Source organism: Cherax quadricarinatus, chromosome 14 (assembly GCF_038502225.1).
Source record: "Cherax quadricarinatus isolate ZL_2023a chromosome 14, ASM3850222v1, whole genome shotgun sequence".
NCBI classification, from domain to species: Eukaryota; Metazoa; Arthropoda; class Malacostraca; order Decapoda; family Parastacidae; genus Cherax; species Cherax quadricarinatus.
Window position 1 is genome coordinate 20,210,985 of NC_091305.1, and position 18,860 is coordinate 20,229,844.

The 18,860-nt window shown below is 41.2% G+C and overlaps 1 protein-coding gene across 1 annotated transcript; it reads left to right on the forward strand.

The window, feature by feature from the left end:
* The first annotated feature begins 4,637 nt into the window (after positions 1-4,637).
* LOC128695873 (PE-PGRS family protein PE_PGRS45-like) lies at positions 4,638-18,608 on the forward strand. Its single transcript, XM_070085024.1, has 3 exons — positions 4,638-4,767; positions 15,619-16,184; positions 16,793-18,608. The coding sequence occupies exons 1-3, from the start codon at positions 4,638-4,640 to the stop codon at positions 17,633-17,635; spliced, it is 1,539 nt and encodes a 512-aa protein (XP_069941125.1). The 3' UTR covers positions 17,636-18,608.
* Positions 18,609-18,860: the final 252 nt, after the last annotated feature.

Here is an 18,860-nt window from a genome sequence, read left to right on the forward strand (position 1 = left end):
AAAGCCTCCTTGTTCATCTGCTATCCTATTCTCCGTCTTACTCTTAATTCTTTCAATTATAACTCTACCATACACTTTACCAGGTACACTCAACAGACTTATCCCCCTATAATTTTTGCACTCTCTTTTATCCCCTTTGCCTTTATACAAAGGAACTATGCATGCTCTCTGCCAATCCCTAGGTACCTTACCCTCTTCCATACATTTATTAAATAATTGCACCAACCACTCCAAAACTATATCCCCACCTGCTTTTAACATTTCTATCTTTATCCCATCAATCCCGGCTGCCTTACCCCCTTTCATTTTAACTACTGCCTCACGAACTTCCCCCACACTCACAACTGACTCTTCCTCACTCCTACAAGATGTTATTCCTCCTTGCCCTATACACGAAATCACAGCTTCCCTATCTTCATCAACATTTAACAATTCCTCAAAATATTCCTTCCATCTTCCCAATACCTCTAACTCTCCATTTAATAACTCTCCTCTCCTATTTTTAACTGACAAATCCATTTGTTCTCTAGGCTTTCTTAACTTGTTAATCTCACTCCAAAACTTTTTCTTATTTTCAACAAAATTTGTTGATAACATCTCACCCACTCTCTCATTTGCTCTCTTTTTACATTGCTTCACCACTCTCTTAACTTCTCTCTTTTTCTCCATATACTCTTCCCTCCTTGCATCACTTCTACTTTGTAAAAACTTCTCATATGCTAACTTTTTCTCCCTTACTACTCTCTTTACATCATCATTCCACCAATCGCTCCTCTTCCCTCCTGCACCCACTTTCCTGTAACCACAAACTTCTGCTGAACACTCTAACACTACATTTTTAAACCTACCCCATACCTCTTCGACCCCATTGCCTATGCTCTCATTAGCCCATCTATCCTCCAATAGCTGTTTATATCTTACCCTAACTGCCTCCTCTTTTAGTTTATAAACCTTCACCTCTCTCTTCCCTAATGCTTCTATTCTCCTTGTATCCCATCTACCTTTTACTCTCAGTGTAGCTACAACTAGAAAGTGATCTGATATATCTGTGGCCCCTCTATAAACATGTACATCCTGAAGTCTACTCAACAGTCTTTTATCTACCAATACATAATCCAACAAACTACTGTCATTTCGCCCTACATCATATCGTGTATACTTATTTATCCTCTTTTTCTTAAAATATGTATTACCTATAACTAAACCCCTTTCTATACAAAGTTCAATCAAAGGGCTCCCATTATCATTTACACCTGGCACCCCAAACTTACCTACCACACCCTCTCTAAAAGTTTCTCCTACTTTAGCATTCAAGTCCCCTACCACAATTACTCTCTCACTTGGTTCAAAGGCTCCTATACATTCACTTAACATCTCCCAAAATCTCTCTCTCTCCTCTGCATTCCTCTCTTCTCCAGGTGCATACACGCTTATTATGACCCACTTCTCGCATCCAACCTTTACTTTAATCCACATAATTCTTGAATTTACACATTCATATTCTCTTTTCTCCTTCCATAACTGATCATTTAACATTACTGCTACCCCTTCCTTTGCTCTAACTCTCTCAGATACTCCAGATTTAATCCCATTTATTTCCCCCCACTGAAACTCTCCTACCCCCTTCAGCTTTGTTTCGCTTAGGGCCAGGACATCCAACTTCTTTTCATTCAAAACATCAGCAATGATCTGTTTCTTGTCATCCGCACTACATCCACGCACATTTAAGCAACCCAGTTTTATAAAGTTTTTCTTCTTCTCTTTTATATATATATATATATAATATATATATATATATATATATATATATATATATATATATTATATATATATAATATATATATATTATATATATATATATATATATATATTATATATATGAGAGAGTGGGTGAGATGTTATCAACAAATTTTGTTGAAAATAAGAAAAAGTTTTGGAGTGAGATTAACAAGTTAAGAAAGCCTAGAGAACAAATGGATTTGTCAGTTAAAAATAGGAGAGGAGAGTTATTAAATGGAGAGTTAGAGGTATTGGGAAGATGGAGGGAATATTTTGAGGAATTGTTAAATGTTGATGAAGATAGGGAAGCTGTGATTTCGTGTATAGGGCAAGGAGGAATAACATCTTGTAGGAGTGAGGAAGAGCCAGTTGTGAGTGTGGGGGAAGTTCGTGAGGCAGTAGGTAAAATGAAAGGGGGTAAGGCAGCCGGGATTGATGGGATAAAGATAGAAATGTTAAAAGCAGGTGGGGATATAGTTTTGGAGTGGTTGATGCAATTATTTAATAAATGTATGGAAGAGGGTAAGGTACCTAGGGATTGGCAGAGAGCATGCATAGTTCCTTTGTATAAAGGCAAAGGGGATAAAAGAGAGTGCAAAAATTATAGGGGGATAAGTCTGTTGAGTGTACCTGGTAAAGTGTATGGTAGAGTTATAATTGAAAGAATTAAGAGTAAGACGGAGAATAGGATAGCAGATGAACAAGGAGGCTTTAGGAAAGGTAGGGGGTGTGTGGACCAGGTGTTTACAGTGAAACATATAAGTGAACAGTATTTAGATAAGGCTAAAGAGGTCTTTGTGGCATTTATGGATTTGGAAGAGGCGTATGACAGGGTGGATAGGGGGGCAATGTGGCAGATGTTGCAAGTGTATGGTGTAGGAGGTAGGTTACTGAAAGCAGTGAAGAGTTTTTACGAGGATAGTGAGGCTCAAGTTAGAGTATGTAGGAAAGAGGGAAATTTTTTCCCAGTAAAAGTAGGCCTTAGACAAGGATGTGTGATGTCACCGTGGTTGTTTAATATATTTATAGATGGGGTTGTAAGAGAAGTAAATGCGAGGGTCTTGGCAAGAGGCGTGGAGTTAAAAGATAAAGAATCACACACAAAGTGGGAGTTGTCACAGCTGCTCTTTGCTGATGACACTGTGCTCTTGGGAGATTCTGAAGAGAAGCTGCAGAGATTGGTGGATGAATTTGGTAGGGTGTGCAAAAGAAGAAAATTAAAGGTGAATACAGGAAAGAGTAAGGTTATGAGGATAACAAAAAGATTAGGTGATGAAAGATTGAATATCAGATTGGAGGGAGAGAGTATGGAGGAGGTGAACGTATTCAGATATTTGGGAGTGGACGTGTCAGCGGATGGGTCTATGAAAGATGAGGTGAATCATAGAATTGATGAGGGAAAAAGAGTGAGTGGTGCACTTAGGAGTCTGTGGAGACAAAGAACTTTGTCCTTGGAGGCAAAGAGGGGAATGTATGAGAGTATAGTTTTACCAACGCTCTTATATGGGTGTGAAGCGTGGGTGATGAATGTTGCAGCGAGGAGAAGGCTGGAGGCAGTGGAGATGTCATGTCTGAGGGCAATGTGTGGTGTGAATATAATGCAGAGAATTCGTAGTTTGGAAGTTAGGAGGAGGTGCGGGATTACCAAAACTGTTGTCCAGAGGGCTGAGGAAGGGTTGTTGAGGTGGTTCGGACATGTAGAGAGAATGGAGCGAAACAGAATGACTTCAAGAGTGTATCAGTCTGTAGTGGAAGGAAGGCGGGGTAGGGGTCGGCCTAGGAAGGGTTGGAGGGAGGGGGTAAAGGAGGTTTTGTGTGCGAGGGGCTTGGGCTTCCAGCAGGCATGCGTGAGCATGTTTGATAGGAGTGAATGGAGACAAATGGTTTTTAATACTTGACGTGCTGTTGGAGTGTGAGCAAAGTAACATTTATGAAGGGATTCAGGGAAACCGGCAGGCCGGACTTGAGTCCTGGAGATGGGAAGTACAGTGCCTGCACTCTGAAGGAGGGGTGTTAATGTTGCAGTTTAAAAACTGTAGTGTAAAGCACCCTTCTGGCAAGACAGTGATGGAGTGAATGATGGTGAAAGTTTTTCTTTTTCGGGCCACCCTGCCTTGGTGGGAATCGGCCAGTGTGATAATAAAAAAAAAAAATAAATATATATATATATATATATTTTATATATATATAATATATATATATATATATATATATATATATATATATATATATATATATATATATATATATATATATATATAAGCGCCGTTTTACCAGGAGCACGAGCCGTTGATTCAGCCAATAGCACTCTCCTTGGTGCTCCTCTTGAGTTCAATGCCATCGATCTGATCCTAGAAAAAAAAGTTTCAGACCTCCGGACGATGGAAAGCAGGATGAAAGACACTAACACACACGATGCCTTCTACCTACTCACCAGGTGCCTGTCAATCCCAAAACTTACCTACTTTCTGAGATGCTCCCCAGCCTTCAGCAGTCCAAAACTCAGGGAATATGACTCTCTCCTTAAGACCATCCTAGAGAGTGTATTGAATCTTTCCCTTGAAGATGAACAGTGGTTGTAAGCCTCACTTCCGGTCAGGCTTGGGGGGCTAGGAGTACGCAGATCCTCCCAGATTGCTCTACCAGCTTTCCTATCCTCTTCCATAGCATCAAACGAGTTGATAAGACAAATTCTTCCTGATAACCTCAGTGACTCAGCGGGAATACAGGACCCTAGCTACGCCAGTGCCATCGCTGAATGGGAGACTCTTGCTGCTCCAGCACCAAACCCTAGTGCAGCACTGGCTCACAAACAGTCAAGCTGGGATGGCCCGATCGCTGATAAGGTGCTTGCCAACATGCTCAGGGCTGCAACATCAGATAGGGAGACTGCCCGTCTCCAGGCTGTGAGTGCACATTACTCCGGAGACTTCCTCCAAACAGTTCTCATATCAGCAATGGGAACGCGACTCGACCCTAAGACCCTCCGTATTGCAGTGCCTCTGCGCCTTGCTGCCCCAATTCACACAGAATATACGTGTATTTGCGGTAAAGCACAAGCAGACCAATACGGTCTACATGGTCTTAACTGTTCCAAAACCAAGGACTGGCATGCAAGACACAATGAGGTCAATGACATCATTGAGAGAACCCTTGCTACAGCTGGATGCCCAGCCGAGAGGGAGCCCCGATCACTAGCAGTCAACAATACCCACAACCCAGCAAGCCACCCCGACGGGATCACCATCTATCCTTGGAAGAATGGCAAGCTCTTAGCGTGGCACTATATCTGTGTGTCCACACTGGCTGACACGTACCCCCATCACAGTGTGGGGCGACAGGGAGAAACTGCTGACCACAGGGAGGAGTACAAGATGAGCAAGTACAGGGACATAAACCAACAGTATCAGTTTGTCCCAGTGGGATCAGAGACCTTGGGATCATGGGGAAAAAATACCACACGTTTCCTTAAAGAATTGGGTTCCAGACTCATCGACACCACTAGAGAAACAAGGGCAGCTACTTTCAACTTCCAACGCCTCAGCGTGGCCATCCAGAGGGAAAATGCTTGCTGTATACTTGGCTCGCGTCTGGCTTCGGAGGAGCTGGAGAAAATTCATGATCTTAATACATTGTACCATTGTATTCATGTTTGTGTTTATCTGTAAATGTATTCTGTTTATTAACAAATGTTCATATAGAATATAAAATATAGGGGGTGGTAGGAGATTATTATTATAATCAAAAAGAAGCGCTAAGCCACAAATGCTTTACAGCGTTGCAGGGTAGGAAAGGAAGCGAGGGTATTGGGCGGCAGAAGGGGGGAGGGGCGATCAGTAGGTTACAGAAAACAGCGAGGCAGGGTATAGTGCAGGGTAGAGGGTAGCAAGAGATCGAGGTAGAAAGGGCTGAAGGTATCAGAGTTTGTGAAGTAAGTCAGTTGTTGTCAAAAAGTCAATAAGAGAGTCCGGATGAAAGGTGGGTCCATCAGCGAGAAGGGAAGGTAAAGAGAGAGCAGTGGAGCGAAGACGACGTTGGAGGTAAATTCTGCGTGCTCGTTGATAAAGTGGGCAGTCTAATAGAATGTGGCTGACCGATATCTCATGGATATCTCCATGAGATATCCATGAGTAAGACGAGTATGGCCAATGCAGAGACGGGAGAGAGTATTCTCCCAACCTCGGCACTGGTGACAAGACGGCCAGTAACCTATACTCGGTTTAATAGATAGAAGTTTGTTACCGAGTAGAGTACACCAACGTTGTTGCCAACGGGTGTGAAGGTGGGTAGCTATTGCAGCAAAATAGTACGTAAATGGAACACCTCTATATGAAACTGGTAGGTCATGTACTGCTGACCACGCAGCAGTGTCTGCCTGTTCATTGCCTTGTACGTCAACATGACCAGGGACCAACAAAAAACAATATCTTTATGCTTGGTAGAGATGCGGCGTAGCCAAAGCTGGATACGGAGGACTAAGGCGTGAGGTGTATCAAATTTCTGTATAGCCTGTAAAGCACTAAGGGAGTCTGAGACAACCACAAATGATGACACAGGCATAGATGCAATATGGAGAAGTGCTGCAAGAATGGCATACAATTCAGCGGTAAAGATACTAGCCGAAGATAGTAAATGCCCTCGTACGACGCTGTCCGGAAACACTGCTGCGAATCCTACGCCGTCAGAAGACTTAGAGCCATCTGTGTACACTGCAATGGCATGAGAATGAGAGTGGAAGTGGTCAAGAAAAAGAGAGCGGGAAGCTACCGTAGACTGTTGGGCTTTCGAGCAAGGGAGTGAGAAAGAACAGACTCGAACAGCTGGAACTACCCAGGGGGGTAGGGAAAAGTGAGATGCTACATGAACATAGAAAGGTGGAAATTGAAGAGAAGACAAGAGCGAATGTAGGCAAAGAGAGAAGGGACGGAGCAAACAGGGGCGGCGAACAAATAAAGAATGTCTACTAATATCGGTGACCATTCTATAAATGGAAGGATTGCAGAGATCATGAGAGCGTACATAGTAGTGAAGGCAATGGGCATCACGGCGATCGGATAAGGATGGAACGTTCGCTTCTGCACAGAGGCTCTCAACAGGGGAAGAGCGAAAAGCACCAAGGCATAAACGTAATCCTTGGTGATGAATAGGGTTGAGCCTAGATAGAGTAGCAGGAGAGGCAGCTGAATAGATCTGGTCACCATAATCAAGTTTCAATAAAATGAGGGTGGAATGTAGGCGAAGGAGAGTTCGACGATCAGCTCCCCATGAAAGATGAGCAAGGGTTTTAAGAAGGTTCAGCCGGCTGTGACAAGTTGCCTTCAGAGAGGTAATGTGAGGTTTCCAGAATAACCTACGGTCAAAGAGGAGGCCTAGAAACCTGACTGTATCACGTTCAGGGATACGGGTGCCATAGAGGTATAAAGGATGATCGGAGATGACAGAGCGTCTAGTGAAAGTAATTTGGTGAGTTTTGGTACTGGAAAATTTAAACCCATGTGTGGTGGTCCAGTTGGAAACACGGTCGACCGCATGTTGGAGAGAAACTGCAATGAGGTGACAGTCAGCGCTTGCACATGCAATAGCGAAGTCATCAACATAGAGTGATGACCAAATATTGGATGGAAGACTAGAGGCCAAATCATTTATAGCAAGGAGAAAAGTGTTGTGATCAGAACACATCCCTGGGGGACACCTTCAGCTTGGATAAAGTCCGGGGAGAGCACATTATTAACCCGAACACAGAAATGTCCGTCAGTTAAAAAGTTCTTAAGGAATGATGGTAGATTGCCTCGAAGGCCTAAGGAGTGGGCTTGGGCCAAAATATTATACCTCCAAGTTGTGTCATATGCCTTCTCAAGGTCAAAAAATATGGCAATAACTGAGTGGTTATTCGCAAAGGCATTACAAACATACGTATCCAAGTAGTAAGGGGTCTATGGTAGAACGGCCCTTACGAAAGCCATATTGACGAGTGGAGAGACTGTTGTATGTCTCTAAATACCACACTAAACGTCTATTTACCAGGCGTTCCATCACTTTGCAAACTGCACTGGTAAGAGCAATTGGACGATAGTGGGAGGCTTCATGTCCCGTAGTACCCGGTTTGCGGAAAGGGAGAACAATGGCAGATTTTCACAGCTGAGGAAGAACTCCTTGTGACCAAATAAGATTGAAAAGGCGTAATAGGACTGCAAGGGCTGACTGATGTAAATGTTGTAGCATACGAATATGAATGTCGTCGGGCCCAGCTGCCGATGATCGGCAAGCTGAGAGTGTTGCCTCCAGTTCCTGAAGTGTAAAAGGCACATTATACTGTTCTTCTCTGAGAGAAGAAAAGTCCAAGGGTGCTAACTCTCTGGCAGACTTTGAGGAAAGAAACGAGGGGCATAGATGGACCCTCTGAGAAATACGGACCAGATGATTGCCAATTTCATTGGCAACATCTAATGCAGTGGTTCCCAAACTGGGGGTAAATTACCCCCTGGGGGTAATTTAACCATTTTTGGGGGGTAATGGAGGGGTGACAGAAAAAAAGTTATGAATTCTGAAAATCAAAAAAACAATGCGGTACCCGGTATGAGGATTATTGTTAACTTTGTCTTAGTATATAAAGTTGTAAAGTAAACCTATTATAAGTAAGTAATAAAGTTAAACCAAATAACAATAAACATCAAAAACTAATATACAGTGTTAGAAAAGAAGAAATATATATAGCTAAGTGTGTGGAAACCCAAAAGTATTTTGACAAGTATGCTTCAGGACAAAAGTCACTCAGTAGCCCAGATCGACCTGTCCAGTATGCGTCACTCACTTCCTGAGGCTGCCTCTATTTCATACTGTCAGTTTATCTGTGAGCATCAGCCGAGGTAGACATAAGCTGGTATGTATGTGTACTGCCCTGTGCAGTATATAGTTAGTATTTACCCACTGTTACTGTGAATTTGTAGCTATTATTAATTTTATATATAATGTATGTGTGGTTCTTACGTTTTCAATGGTTTTGCTAGGATTAGCAGAGTATGCGAGGCTGTATACGTTCACGTTTAGCCATATATATCAATAATAACAACATTTTGTGAAAGGGGTAACATGCTTTATGTGGCATGTTAAATTGGGTAACAAGCTGAAAAAGTTTGGGAACCACTGATCTAGTGGGTTTGCTATATCAACACCGGCAATCCACAGAACAGGAGCCGGGTCAGGAGAATATTTACCACTCAATTTTCGTACTTTTTTCCAGACTGCACTCATAGAGGAAGCAGAGGTGATGGTGGAGACATAATCTCGCCAGCAAGTGCGTTTACCGTCACGGATGACACAGCGAGCGATCGCATGCTTCTGCTTAAAATCAAGAAGTCTCTCCGTGGTTCTATTGTACCGGTACCTGCCCCACTCAGCGCATTTCAAACGTACTGCACGAGCACAAGCAGGACACCACCAAGGCACGCATTTCTGAGAATGCATGCCCGAAGTTTGGGGTATAAAATGAGAAGCTGTGGATAAAACGGTGGACGAGAAGAGGTGTAAAAGCTCATCAATGGAGGACGAAGAAGGAACCTCACTAAAAACAGTTAGTTGTGAGTGAAGGTTCCAATTTGCCTGATCAAATTGCCAGCGTGGGTTCCGAAGAGGTGGTGAATATGAAGGGGAAGTAAGAATGATTGGGAAATGATCGCTGTCATGTAAATCCGGGAGAACAGACCAGGTGAAGTCTAATGCGGCGGAGGAAGAGCAGACTGAGAGATCGATGCAAGAGAGAGTATGAGTCCGAGGATCAAAATGGGTGTGAGTACCTGTATTTAAAACATGGAGGGGGTGGGTAGCAAGAAAAGCCTCTAACTGAATGCCACGGGAATCACAGTGAGACCCTCCTCCCAGAGGAAATGATGGGCATTAAAATCGCCAAGTAACAGAAGTGGTGGCGGTAATGACGAAACAAGAAAGGCAATATCCGGGATAGATAATGCCCGAGAAGGAGAGAGATACAAAGAACAGAGTGTATACCACCTATGCAAGTGGATACGGGCTGCTGTGTAATAGCTGATGGTACGGAATATCAGTGCGTAGAAGAAGGGCACTTTCATTAAAGGTCCCATCAGGAAAAAGATCTGAAGAATACAATAAATTATAGCCTGAGATGGGATAGATAACGGCAGAGTGTAATTTTGGTTCCTGTAAGCAAACACCAACAGGGGAAAACTGGGAGAGCAACATCTGAAGCTCACCCCGATTACCCCTGAGGACGCGAATATTCCACTGTAAATAGGTCATGATTGGCAACGATAAAGATACCTGAAATCGGCAGGTAAGGATACCTACGGACTAGAAGGGTTAGAAAAGTCCATATGCGGTGGCAAAGGAAAACGTTCAAGTAGCGAAGGAACGGTGCGTTGTGAAGAAAGAAGTTGCGCAGATGGAGAAGAGGAAAGAGAAGGAGCAGAGGGTGGATCAGTGTCCATTGATGGTTTGGTCTCTGCAATATATTCAGAGATTGCTTCAAGTGTTTCAGAGATCAGAGACGTCGTATTGGAGACAATATTGGAGATGGAAGGAGGAGGAGTTTGAGTAAAGATCGGAGCTGTAATGGACTGTACCAAGGTAGGGAAGGGGCGAAAATTGGAGGGAACTGGAGAAGTGTGGGAGGGGACAGAAGACGCAGAAACCCGGGAGGTGGCAGAAAAGGAAGAAACTTGGGAGGGGAGAGGGGAGGAAGGCACAGTACGAGGAGGAGGATGAACCTCCACACTTGTAACGGAGCCAGTGAAAGGGGAAGACCTAGGTACAGAGACCGGGAAGGTAAAATGTGGAGGTGGATGAAGGGAAGGAAGGGTTAAAGGAGATTTGTTGGACCTCTGAGAAGTAGAGGGACGATTGGGAGGAGGTGTCGTACGAGGTCTTGTCGATACCGGGGTTTGTGAGGGAGAACACGAAGAAGTGAGGACAGACTGAGGTGTTGAAGTAGGGACGTCTGAGCCCAGGACAGCAAAAGAATTAGATACAGGAGTGACTATGGGACTGGCAACCGCAGAGGAGGCTGCAGAAGATGTGACCCCAGAAGTGGGGGGACGTTTTGAAACACGAGAATAAGAAACACGGGGCAGTCTCCCTTGGAGGCGGAGATGAGAAACTGCCATAGCATAAAGGAGACCTTCTGCCTCTTTGAGGCAACGAATTTCTCGCTCATTTAAGTAGACCTGGCAACGGCGAGAGTACGAAGGGTGAGCCTCATGACAATTAAGGCAAGAGGGAGGACGACTGCAAGATGTATTAGAATAAATATATAGATGAGGGCAAGGTACCTAAGGACTGGCAGAGAGCGTGAACAGTTCCTTTGTATAAAGGCAAAGGAGACAAAAGAGAGTGCAAAAATTATAGGAGAATAAGTCTGTTGAGTATACCTGGTAAAGTGTATGGCTGAGTTATTACTGAAAGTATTAAGAGTAATACGGAAAGTATGATAGCAGATGAACAAGGAGGCTTTAGGAAAGGTAGGGGGGGGGTGTAGACCAAGTGTTTACAGTGAACATATAGGTGAACAATATTTAGATAAGGCTAAAGAGGTTTTTGTGGGATTTATTTATTTGGAAAAGACGTATGACAGGGTGGATGGGGGGCAGTGTGGCAAATGTTGCAAGTGTATGGTATAGGAGGTAGGTTACTGAAAGCAGTAAAGATTTTTTAAGAGGATAGTGAGGCTCAAGTTAGAGTATGTAGCGGAGAGGGAGATTATTTCCCAGTAAAAGTAGGCCTTAGACAAGGATTTGTGATGTCACCGTGGTTGTTCAATATATTTATAGATGGAGTTGTAAGTAAAGTGAATGCGAGGGTCTTGGCAAGAGGCGTGGAGTTAAAAGATAACACTTATGACGCTGATGACACTGTGCTTTTGGGAGATGCTGAAGAGAAGTTGCAGAGGTTGGTGGATGAATTTGGTAGGGTATGTGAAAGAAGAAAATTAAAAGTAAATATAGGAAAGAGCAGGGTGATGAGGATTACAAAAAGATTAGGTGGCGAAAGATTGGATATCAGATTGGAGGGAGAGAGTATGGAGGAGGTGAATGTATTCAGATATTTGGGAGTGGGCGTGTCAGCAGATGAGTCTATGAAGGATGAGGTGAATCATAGAATTGATGAGGGGAAAAGGGTGAGTGGTGCACTTAGGAGTCTGTGGAGACAAAGAACTTTGTCCGTGGAAGCAAGGAGGGGAATGTATGAGAGTATAGTTATACCAACACTCCTATATGGGTGTGAAGCATGGGTGATGAATGTTACAACAAGGAGAAGGCTGGAGGCAGTGGAGATATCATATCTGAGGGCAATGTGTTGTGTGAATCTAATGCAGAGAATTCGTAGTTTGGGAATTAGAAGGAGATGCAGGATTACCAAAACTATTTTCGAGAGGGCTGAGGAGGGGTTGTTGAGGTGGTTCGGATATGTAGAGAAAATGAAACGAAACAATGGCTTCGAGAATGTTTAAATTTGTAGTGGAGGGAAGGCGGGGTAGGGGTCGGCCTAGAAAAGGTTGGAGGGAGGGGGTAAAAAAGTTTTTGTGTGTGTGAGGGGCTTGGACTTCCAGCAAGCATGCTTGAGCATATTTGATAGGAGTGAATGGAGATAAATGGTTTTTAATACTTGACGTGCTATTGGAATGTGAGCACAGTAACATTTATGAAGGGATTCAGGGAAACCGGCAGGCCGGACTTGAGACCTGGAGATGGGAAGTACAGTGTCTGCACTCTGAAGGAGGGGTGTTAATGTTGCAGTTTTATAACTGTAGTGTAAAGCATCCCTCTGGCAAGACAGTGATGGAGTGAATGGTGAAAGTTTTTTCTTTCTCAGGCCACCCTGCCTAAGTGGGAATCGGCCGATGTGTTAATAAAATAATATATATATATATATATATATATATATATATATATATATATATATATATATATATATATATATATATATATATATATATATATATATATATATATATATATATATATATATATATGTATGTATATATATTATACATTTTTATATATATTTTTTTTTATTTTTTTTTTATCACACTGGCCGATTCCCACCAAGGCAGGGTGGCCCGAAAAAGAAAAACTTTCACCATCATTCACTCCATCACTGTCTTGCCAGAAGGGTGCTTTACACTACAGTTTTTAAACTGCAACATTAACACCCCTCCTTCAGAGTGCAGGCACTGTACTTCCCATCTCCAGGACTCAAGTCCGGCCTGCCGGTTTCCCTGTTGGAGTGTGAGCAAAGTGTATATATATATATATATATATATATATATATATATATATATATATATATATATATATATATATATATGTATGTATATATATATATATATATATATATATATATATATATATATATATATATATATATATATATATATATATATATATATATATATATGTCGTGCCGAACAGGCAGAACTTACGATCTTGGCTTAAATAGCAACGCTCATCTTGCCATATAGGAGAAGCAAAAATTTGTGTATGCAATAATTTCACCAAAATCATTCTGAACCTAACAAAAAAAATATATTTCACTGTGTTTGTTTAGTATTAAATTATTGTAGACAAATTTAAAATATATTTAGTTGGGTTAGGTTAAAATAAATTGTTATTTTTATAATAAGGTTAGGTAAGTTTTCTAAGATTCTTTTGGAGCAAAATTGAAAGTTTTTACATTAACATTAATGAGAAAAAATATATCTTTAAATGAATAAGTGAAAATTTCAGAAAGGACATGATTTTAAATGAGTTCTTGCTAATTGACCAGTTTTACATATTCGGCACGACATTATATATATATATATATATATATATATATATATATATATATATATATATATATATATATATATATATATATATATATATATATATATATATATATATATATATATATATATATATATATATATATATATATATATATATATATATATATATATATATATATATATATATATATATATGCAAGAAGCTCCATGAAAAAGTCGCAATCATATTTAAATGGCTGATTATCTGCGCCAGTGCTGGTGATTTATAGATGTTTCCCTCTGGTTAGAGAATCCATGAAAATTTTCAACCATTCTCATCTTATTCTGCAGTACGGGGCACGGCAAAGACCGGGGCATCATGAATCACCTCAATTTTCTACTCTACAGATATAGTTTGGTTTTGTAGGGAAACCCGTAACTGAGTCACGGAGGGCTGCGGGAGTCCCGCTCAACTGTGACTTAGGCAAGAGCGTCCACTTGACCTAATACTAAACATGAAAACTTAAAGACTATCAACCTAGAGCATTTGAAATTCCCATAATGCAATGTCCAATTCACAGGTGGTAGAGAGGATCCTGTAAATGCAGCAGGATAAGGTAAGATGAAGGGGCAGACCTGATAACCATTCTCAGATCTGGAGCAACAAAATGATATATACAGAGAGAGAGCATGATCTTTCAATTTATCTCATGGGTGTTGTTTAAGATATTCAGTGACAACAGTCCCTGAGTTCTAAATAAGGAGCTCATCTCATGGTCCAGAGTCATAGACTATCATCATTTAATTCTTACAGGTTAATTCTGCACCAAGAATAATACATGGGGGAGCAGGTAAAATTAACATCCACCCTATTATGGATGAGAAATCTGTATCCGCCCACACCAGTCAAACTTCAAGATATTGTCCTTTATCCATGGTATCTGTTGAAATGCTATTTCGTTATGGACCCAAAGCATACACTCCCTAGTCACCTGTATTTAATGCTTTCTTAACACGATTAGTGCCAACACGTACTACACCATCAGTGGCCATGATAAAACGCACGACTCTGAAAATGCTGCTTTGCAGATCCTCCTCCTGGAAAAATTTCCACAGACAGCTCGAATCAAGAGTTTATTGTATTTGCCAAATTTATATGCGATTTCAAAATTTTCTCTTGCTCTTAAATATCTGAAGGCGTCTACCGAAAATCCTGAATAGCGAGAAAATACAAAACTTCACCAGCAATAAACAGTCTTTCATGTGTATATGCCAAACTAATCGAAAGTTTATCAACTGCTACAAAAACAGCGTACTAAAGAGTTACGCAAGCAGTTTTCCACCTTCCAAGACTCTTGTTTCATCTGTAGATGACACTAGAGACTTGTACCTTAGCCAGTAAGAGTCGACAGTTTGTAGTCTCCAGTTTTCATCATGGAAGCCAGACTGAAGAGGTAAAGAACCCAGTTTTATCAAAATGAAACATTGTGTGAATCATTAGGAATAAACAAGGAACATTTATTTAAATTAAGAAAGGATGTACAAAATATTTTATTTGAAAAAAAAAATGAAATGTTTTACCTTCCCCACTTTGACCCAGTTCGCAGTGTTGTACTGTTACTGTTCACGATGGTGACCCAACGAGTTAATCTCACTATCACCCGACCTTGACTGACCGGGATTGTCTGCCCAACGACCAGGTATATAAAGAAGCAACAAGTCAGTTCACAACCACAACTCTCACTGCCTCTTCTTCCTCAACACTAGCTCAGCTTTAGGGCGATAAAACCCAACTAAAATCCTAGCCTGCTATCTCAGGAATAATTCAAGATGAAGATTACACCACATATAATATTTACCAGTGAGTATATAACGTTATACAGTTGTCTCTTGGATATAAAAGCAACAGAATTCGCTATCTGATGATTATAACATATTTTAATAATACAGTCACGTAACTGTTATGGCAGTGCTGCTTTGTTAACACTGTCGTGATTTCATGCTGAAGTGAAGCGTCCTAATGGCCGCTACTTCTCCTTAATAAACATTTTTTCCTCTCACAGCTCTTCTTGGAGCATCACTGGCGGTGCAGCTGAATTACTTAGCACCTACTAATGGATTTAACGGCAACGGAGGCAGTGGTAATGGTGCATACAGCAACGGTAATGGGAATGGCAATGGTAGATACGGAAATGGTAATGGTGCCTACACTAATGGAATCGGTAACGGTGCTTACGCAAATGTGATCGGAAATGGAGGTTTTTCTAATGGTATAAATGAAAATGGGGTAGTCGCTAATGGATATACAAATGGTAATGGAATCATAAACGGAAATGGTGGATATTCCAGTGGAAATGGCAACGGGTATGTCAATGGTGGAATTAATGGAAATGGCAATGGCATAATTAATGGTAATGGTTATGCAAATGGTGGATACACCAATGGAGTGATTAACGGGAACGGGTTTTATAATGGACTGGAGGATCCCATCACCGCCCTGGCTACTACTGTAAGAGGTGAACCCGGCGTGGACTATCCCATCCTGGCTTCCGTACCCGACACAGGATTCACCTGCAGTGGACAGATCCCTGGATACTACGCTGATATTGCCCTCGAGACCGGCTGTCAGGTGAGTCACGCACTTCCCTTGAGGTTGGTTGCCAGCTAAATCTTAAAGATGGCTGTCAACTAACTCTTAAACTGGTAACGAGATCGGCTTTCAAATAACTTCTGAGAAATATTTGATCCTTCATTCTTACAGAACCTCTTTAGATCCTGTACGTTGCGCAGCTTGCTATTAGTGACTAGAGTTTTTAAAATTATAATACACCATTTCTCTTGTATTTCAAAATTGTTATGGATTTACACTTTGAGCCATAGATTTTACAAATAAAAGCGCCTGAGTTTAAAATTCAAACAGGAGATATTATGGAATGTTTATGTCAAGGAGTAGAAAACAGCTTTTCTGATTGTCCATCCTCTTTCAACAGACATCATTTCAAAAAGGCAGATTTTTATATGAACAGAAAAAAAAGTACCACATAAAGTTAAATAGCAACACCTAGAGGAATTAGTGACGTAATATCCTCTTAAGAAGTTAATGAACCAACTGAAAGAGAACAGAAACCAACTCCGAGTTACATACTAATAATAACACAACTGATAGTCGCTGTTAGCAGGTCCTCTATATCCGTCACTAATGATACAATGTTTCTCTAATAATGTTGTCCTCCACAGGTGTTTCACATCTGTCAGGCAGATGGCAGGAGCGACTCTTTCCTGTGTCCCAACGGTACCATCTTCAACCAGCAGTACTTCGTGTGTGACTGGTGGTACAACTTCGACTGTTCCACCGCCCAGCAGTTCTATGGTCTCAATGCTCTGATCGGAGTCGTGAATGGTAATGGATACTCCAACGGCGTCGTTAATGGTATTGTTAATGGTAATGGAATTTATGCCAACAGAGTAAACGGAAATGGTGCACTTAATGGAAATGGAGGCATAACTGTCAATGGAAATGGGTACAGCAATGGAATTAATGGAAATGGTGTAGCCTCTCTTAATGGAAATGGCTATACTGTTGGAAATGGATATAGCTATAGCAATGGAAATGGCGGTAATGGTAATGGAAACGGAGGAAATGGAAATGGATTCACTAACGGAAACGGCAATGGTTACAGCAATGGTAACGGTAATGGTTACACAAATGGTAATGGTTACACCAACGGTAATGGATTGATCATTGCCAACGGTAATGGGAATGGTGATAATGGTAATGGTTACACAAACGGTAACGGACTCAATGGCAATGGCTACACAAATGGTAATGGCTTATCCAACGGCAATGGATTAGCCAGGGGTAATGGTAACGGCTACACTAACGGCAACGGTTTAACCATTGGTAACGGAATTAACGGTAATGGTTTCATCAATGGTAACGGAATCAATGGAAATGGTTACGCCAATGGTAATGGTGTCAACGGAAATGGTTTTCCCAATGGCAACGGAGTTAACGGTAATGGATTTGCCATAACAGCATCATCCTCACCCTCCGGCCTATACCAGACACCCACCTTCTAGGCAGTGCTAATGGTCATGAGTTTAACATAGTGGTGCTAACCTCACACTCCGACTTATACTGAAATACCTTTTTCTGTATAAGAGAATCCCTTGTCTCTTGACTGTTGTAAATAGTTTGTTACGATATACTGACAACTGCTGGTGATGGAGATTTGTCTGTCTTTCTTTACTTGGTGAAGTCAACCTGATCTTCCTCAAGATTACACTACAAGTACTAAGGTAAACTGCCGAACCGGACATACAGACGTACACAGGTGATGGCTGGGACAGGTCACATCAGACATGCTGAGGTACTCATGGTGATGGCTGGGTCAGGCTACACCAGACATACGGAAGTACACATAGTGATGGCTGGGTCAGGCTACACCAGACATACGGAAGTACACATAGTGATGGCTGGGTCAGGCTACACCAGACATACGGAAGTACACATAGTGATGGCTGGGTCAGGCTACACCAGACATACGGAAGTACACATAGTGATGGCTGGGTCAGGCTACACCAGACATACGGAAGTACACATAGTGATGGCTGGGTCAGGCTACACCAGACATACGGAAGTACACATAGTGATGGCTGGGTCAGGCTACACCAGACATACGGAAGTACACATAGTGATGACTGGGTCAGGCTACACCAGACATACGGAAGTACACATAGTGATGGCTGGGTCAGGCTTGCCAAAACTACTGTATCTTCATAGATTTATATAAATATTTATTGACTACAGGAAGCACTATATGTTTGTACATAGATTCTAGTTTGTCAGTATAAACTATAAATTGAGTTGAATATAAAAATTTATTTGAATATATTACACAAATTTTTTATTTTCTCATTTGTCGAGGCCTCAACACAAATCAAGATTCAAATTTTAGTGTCGTGCTTCTGCTTCCAAATATTTAATAATATCACATTCCATTGCTTGCTTTAAATGATTAATTGTAATTAAGAAAATAAACATGTATTGAAATTGAAGGCTAAGAAATAAATTGTATTTAATAAAATATTTTTTAGACCCTTTTTAAATAATTTCTAAGATGGTAATGACAATGATCATATTTTATTTACAGTGTATTAAACGAGTAGTTTTTAATAATGTAAAGTGGACATAAAATGATTTTAGAATTCAAGGGATATATTCACCGAGATGTATGTCTCAGCGTATATATATTGAGAGTTTACCTTATTAGGTAAAAGGACACAAGTGTGACTAATGACACAT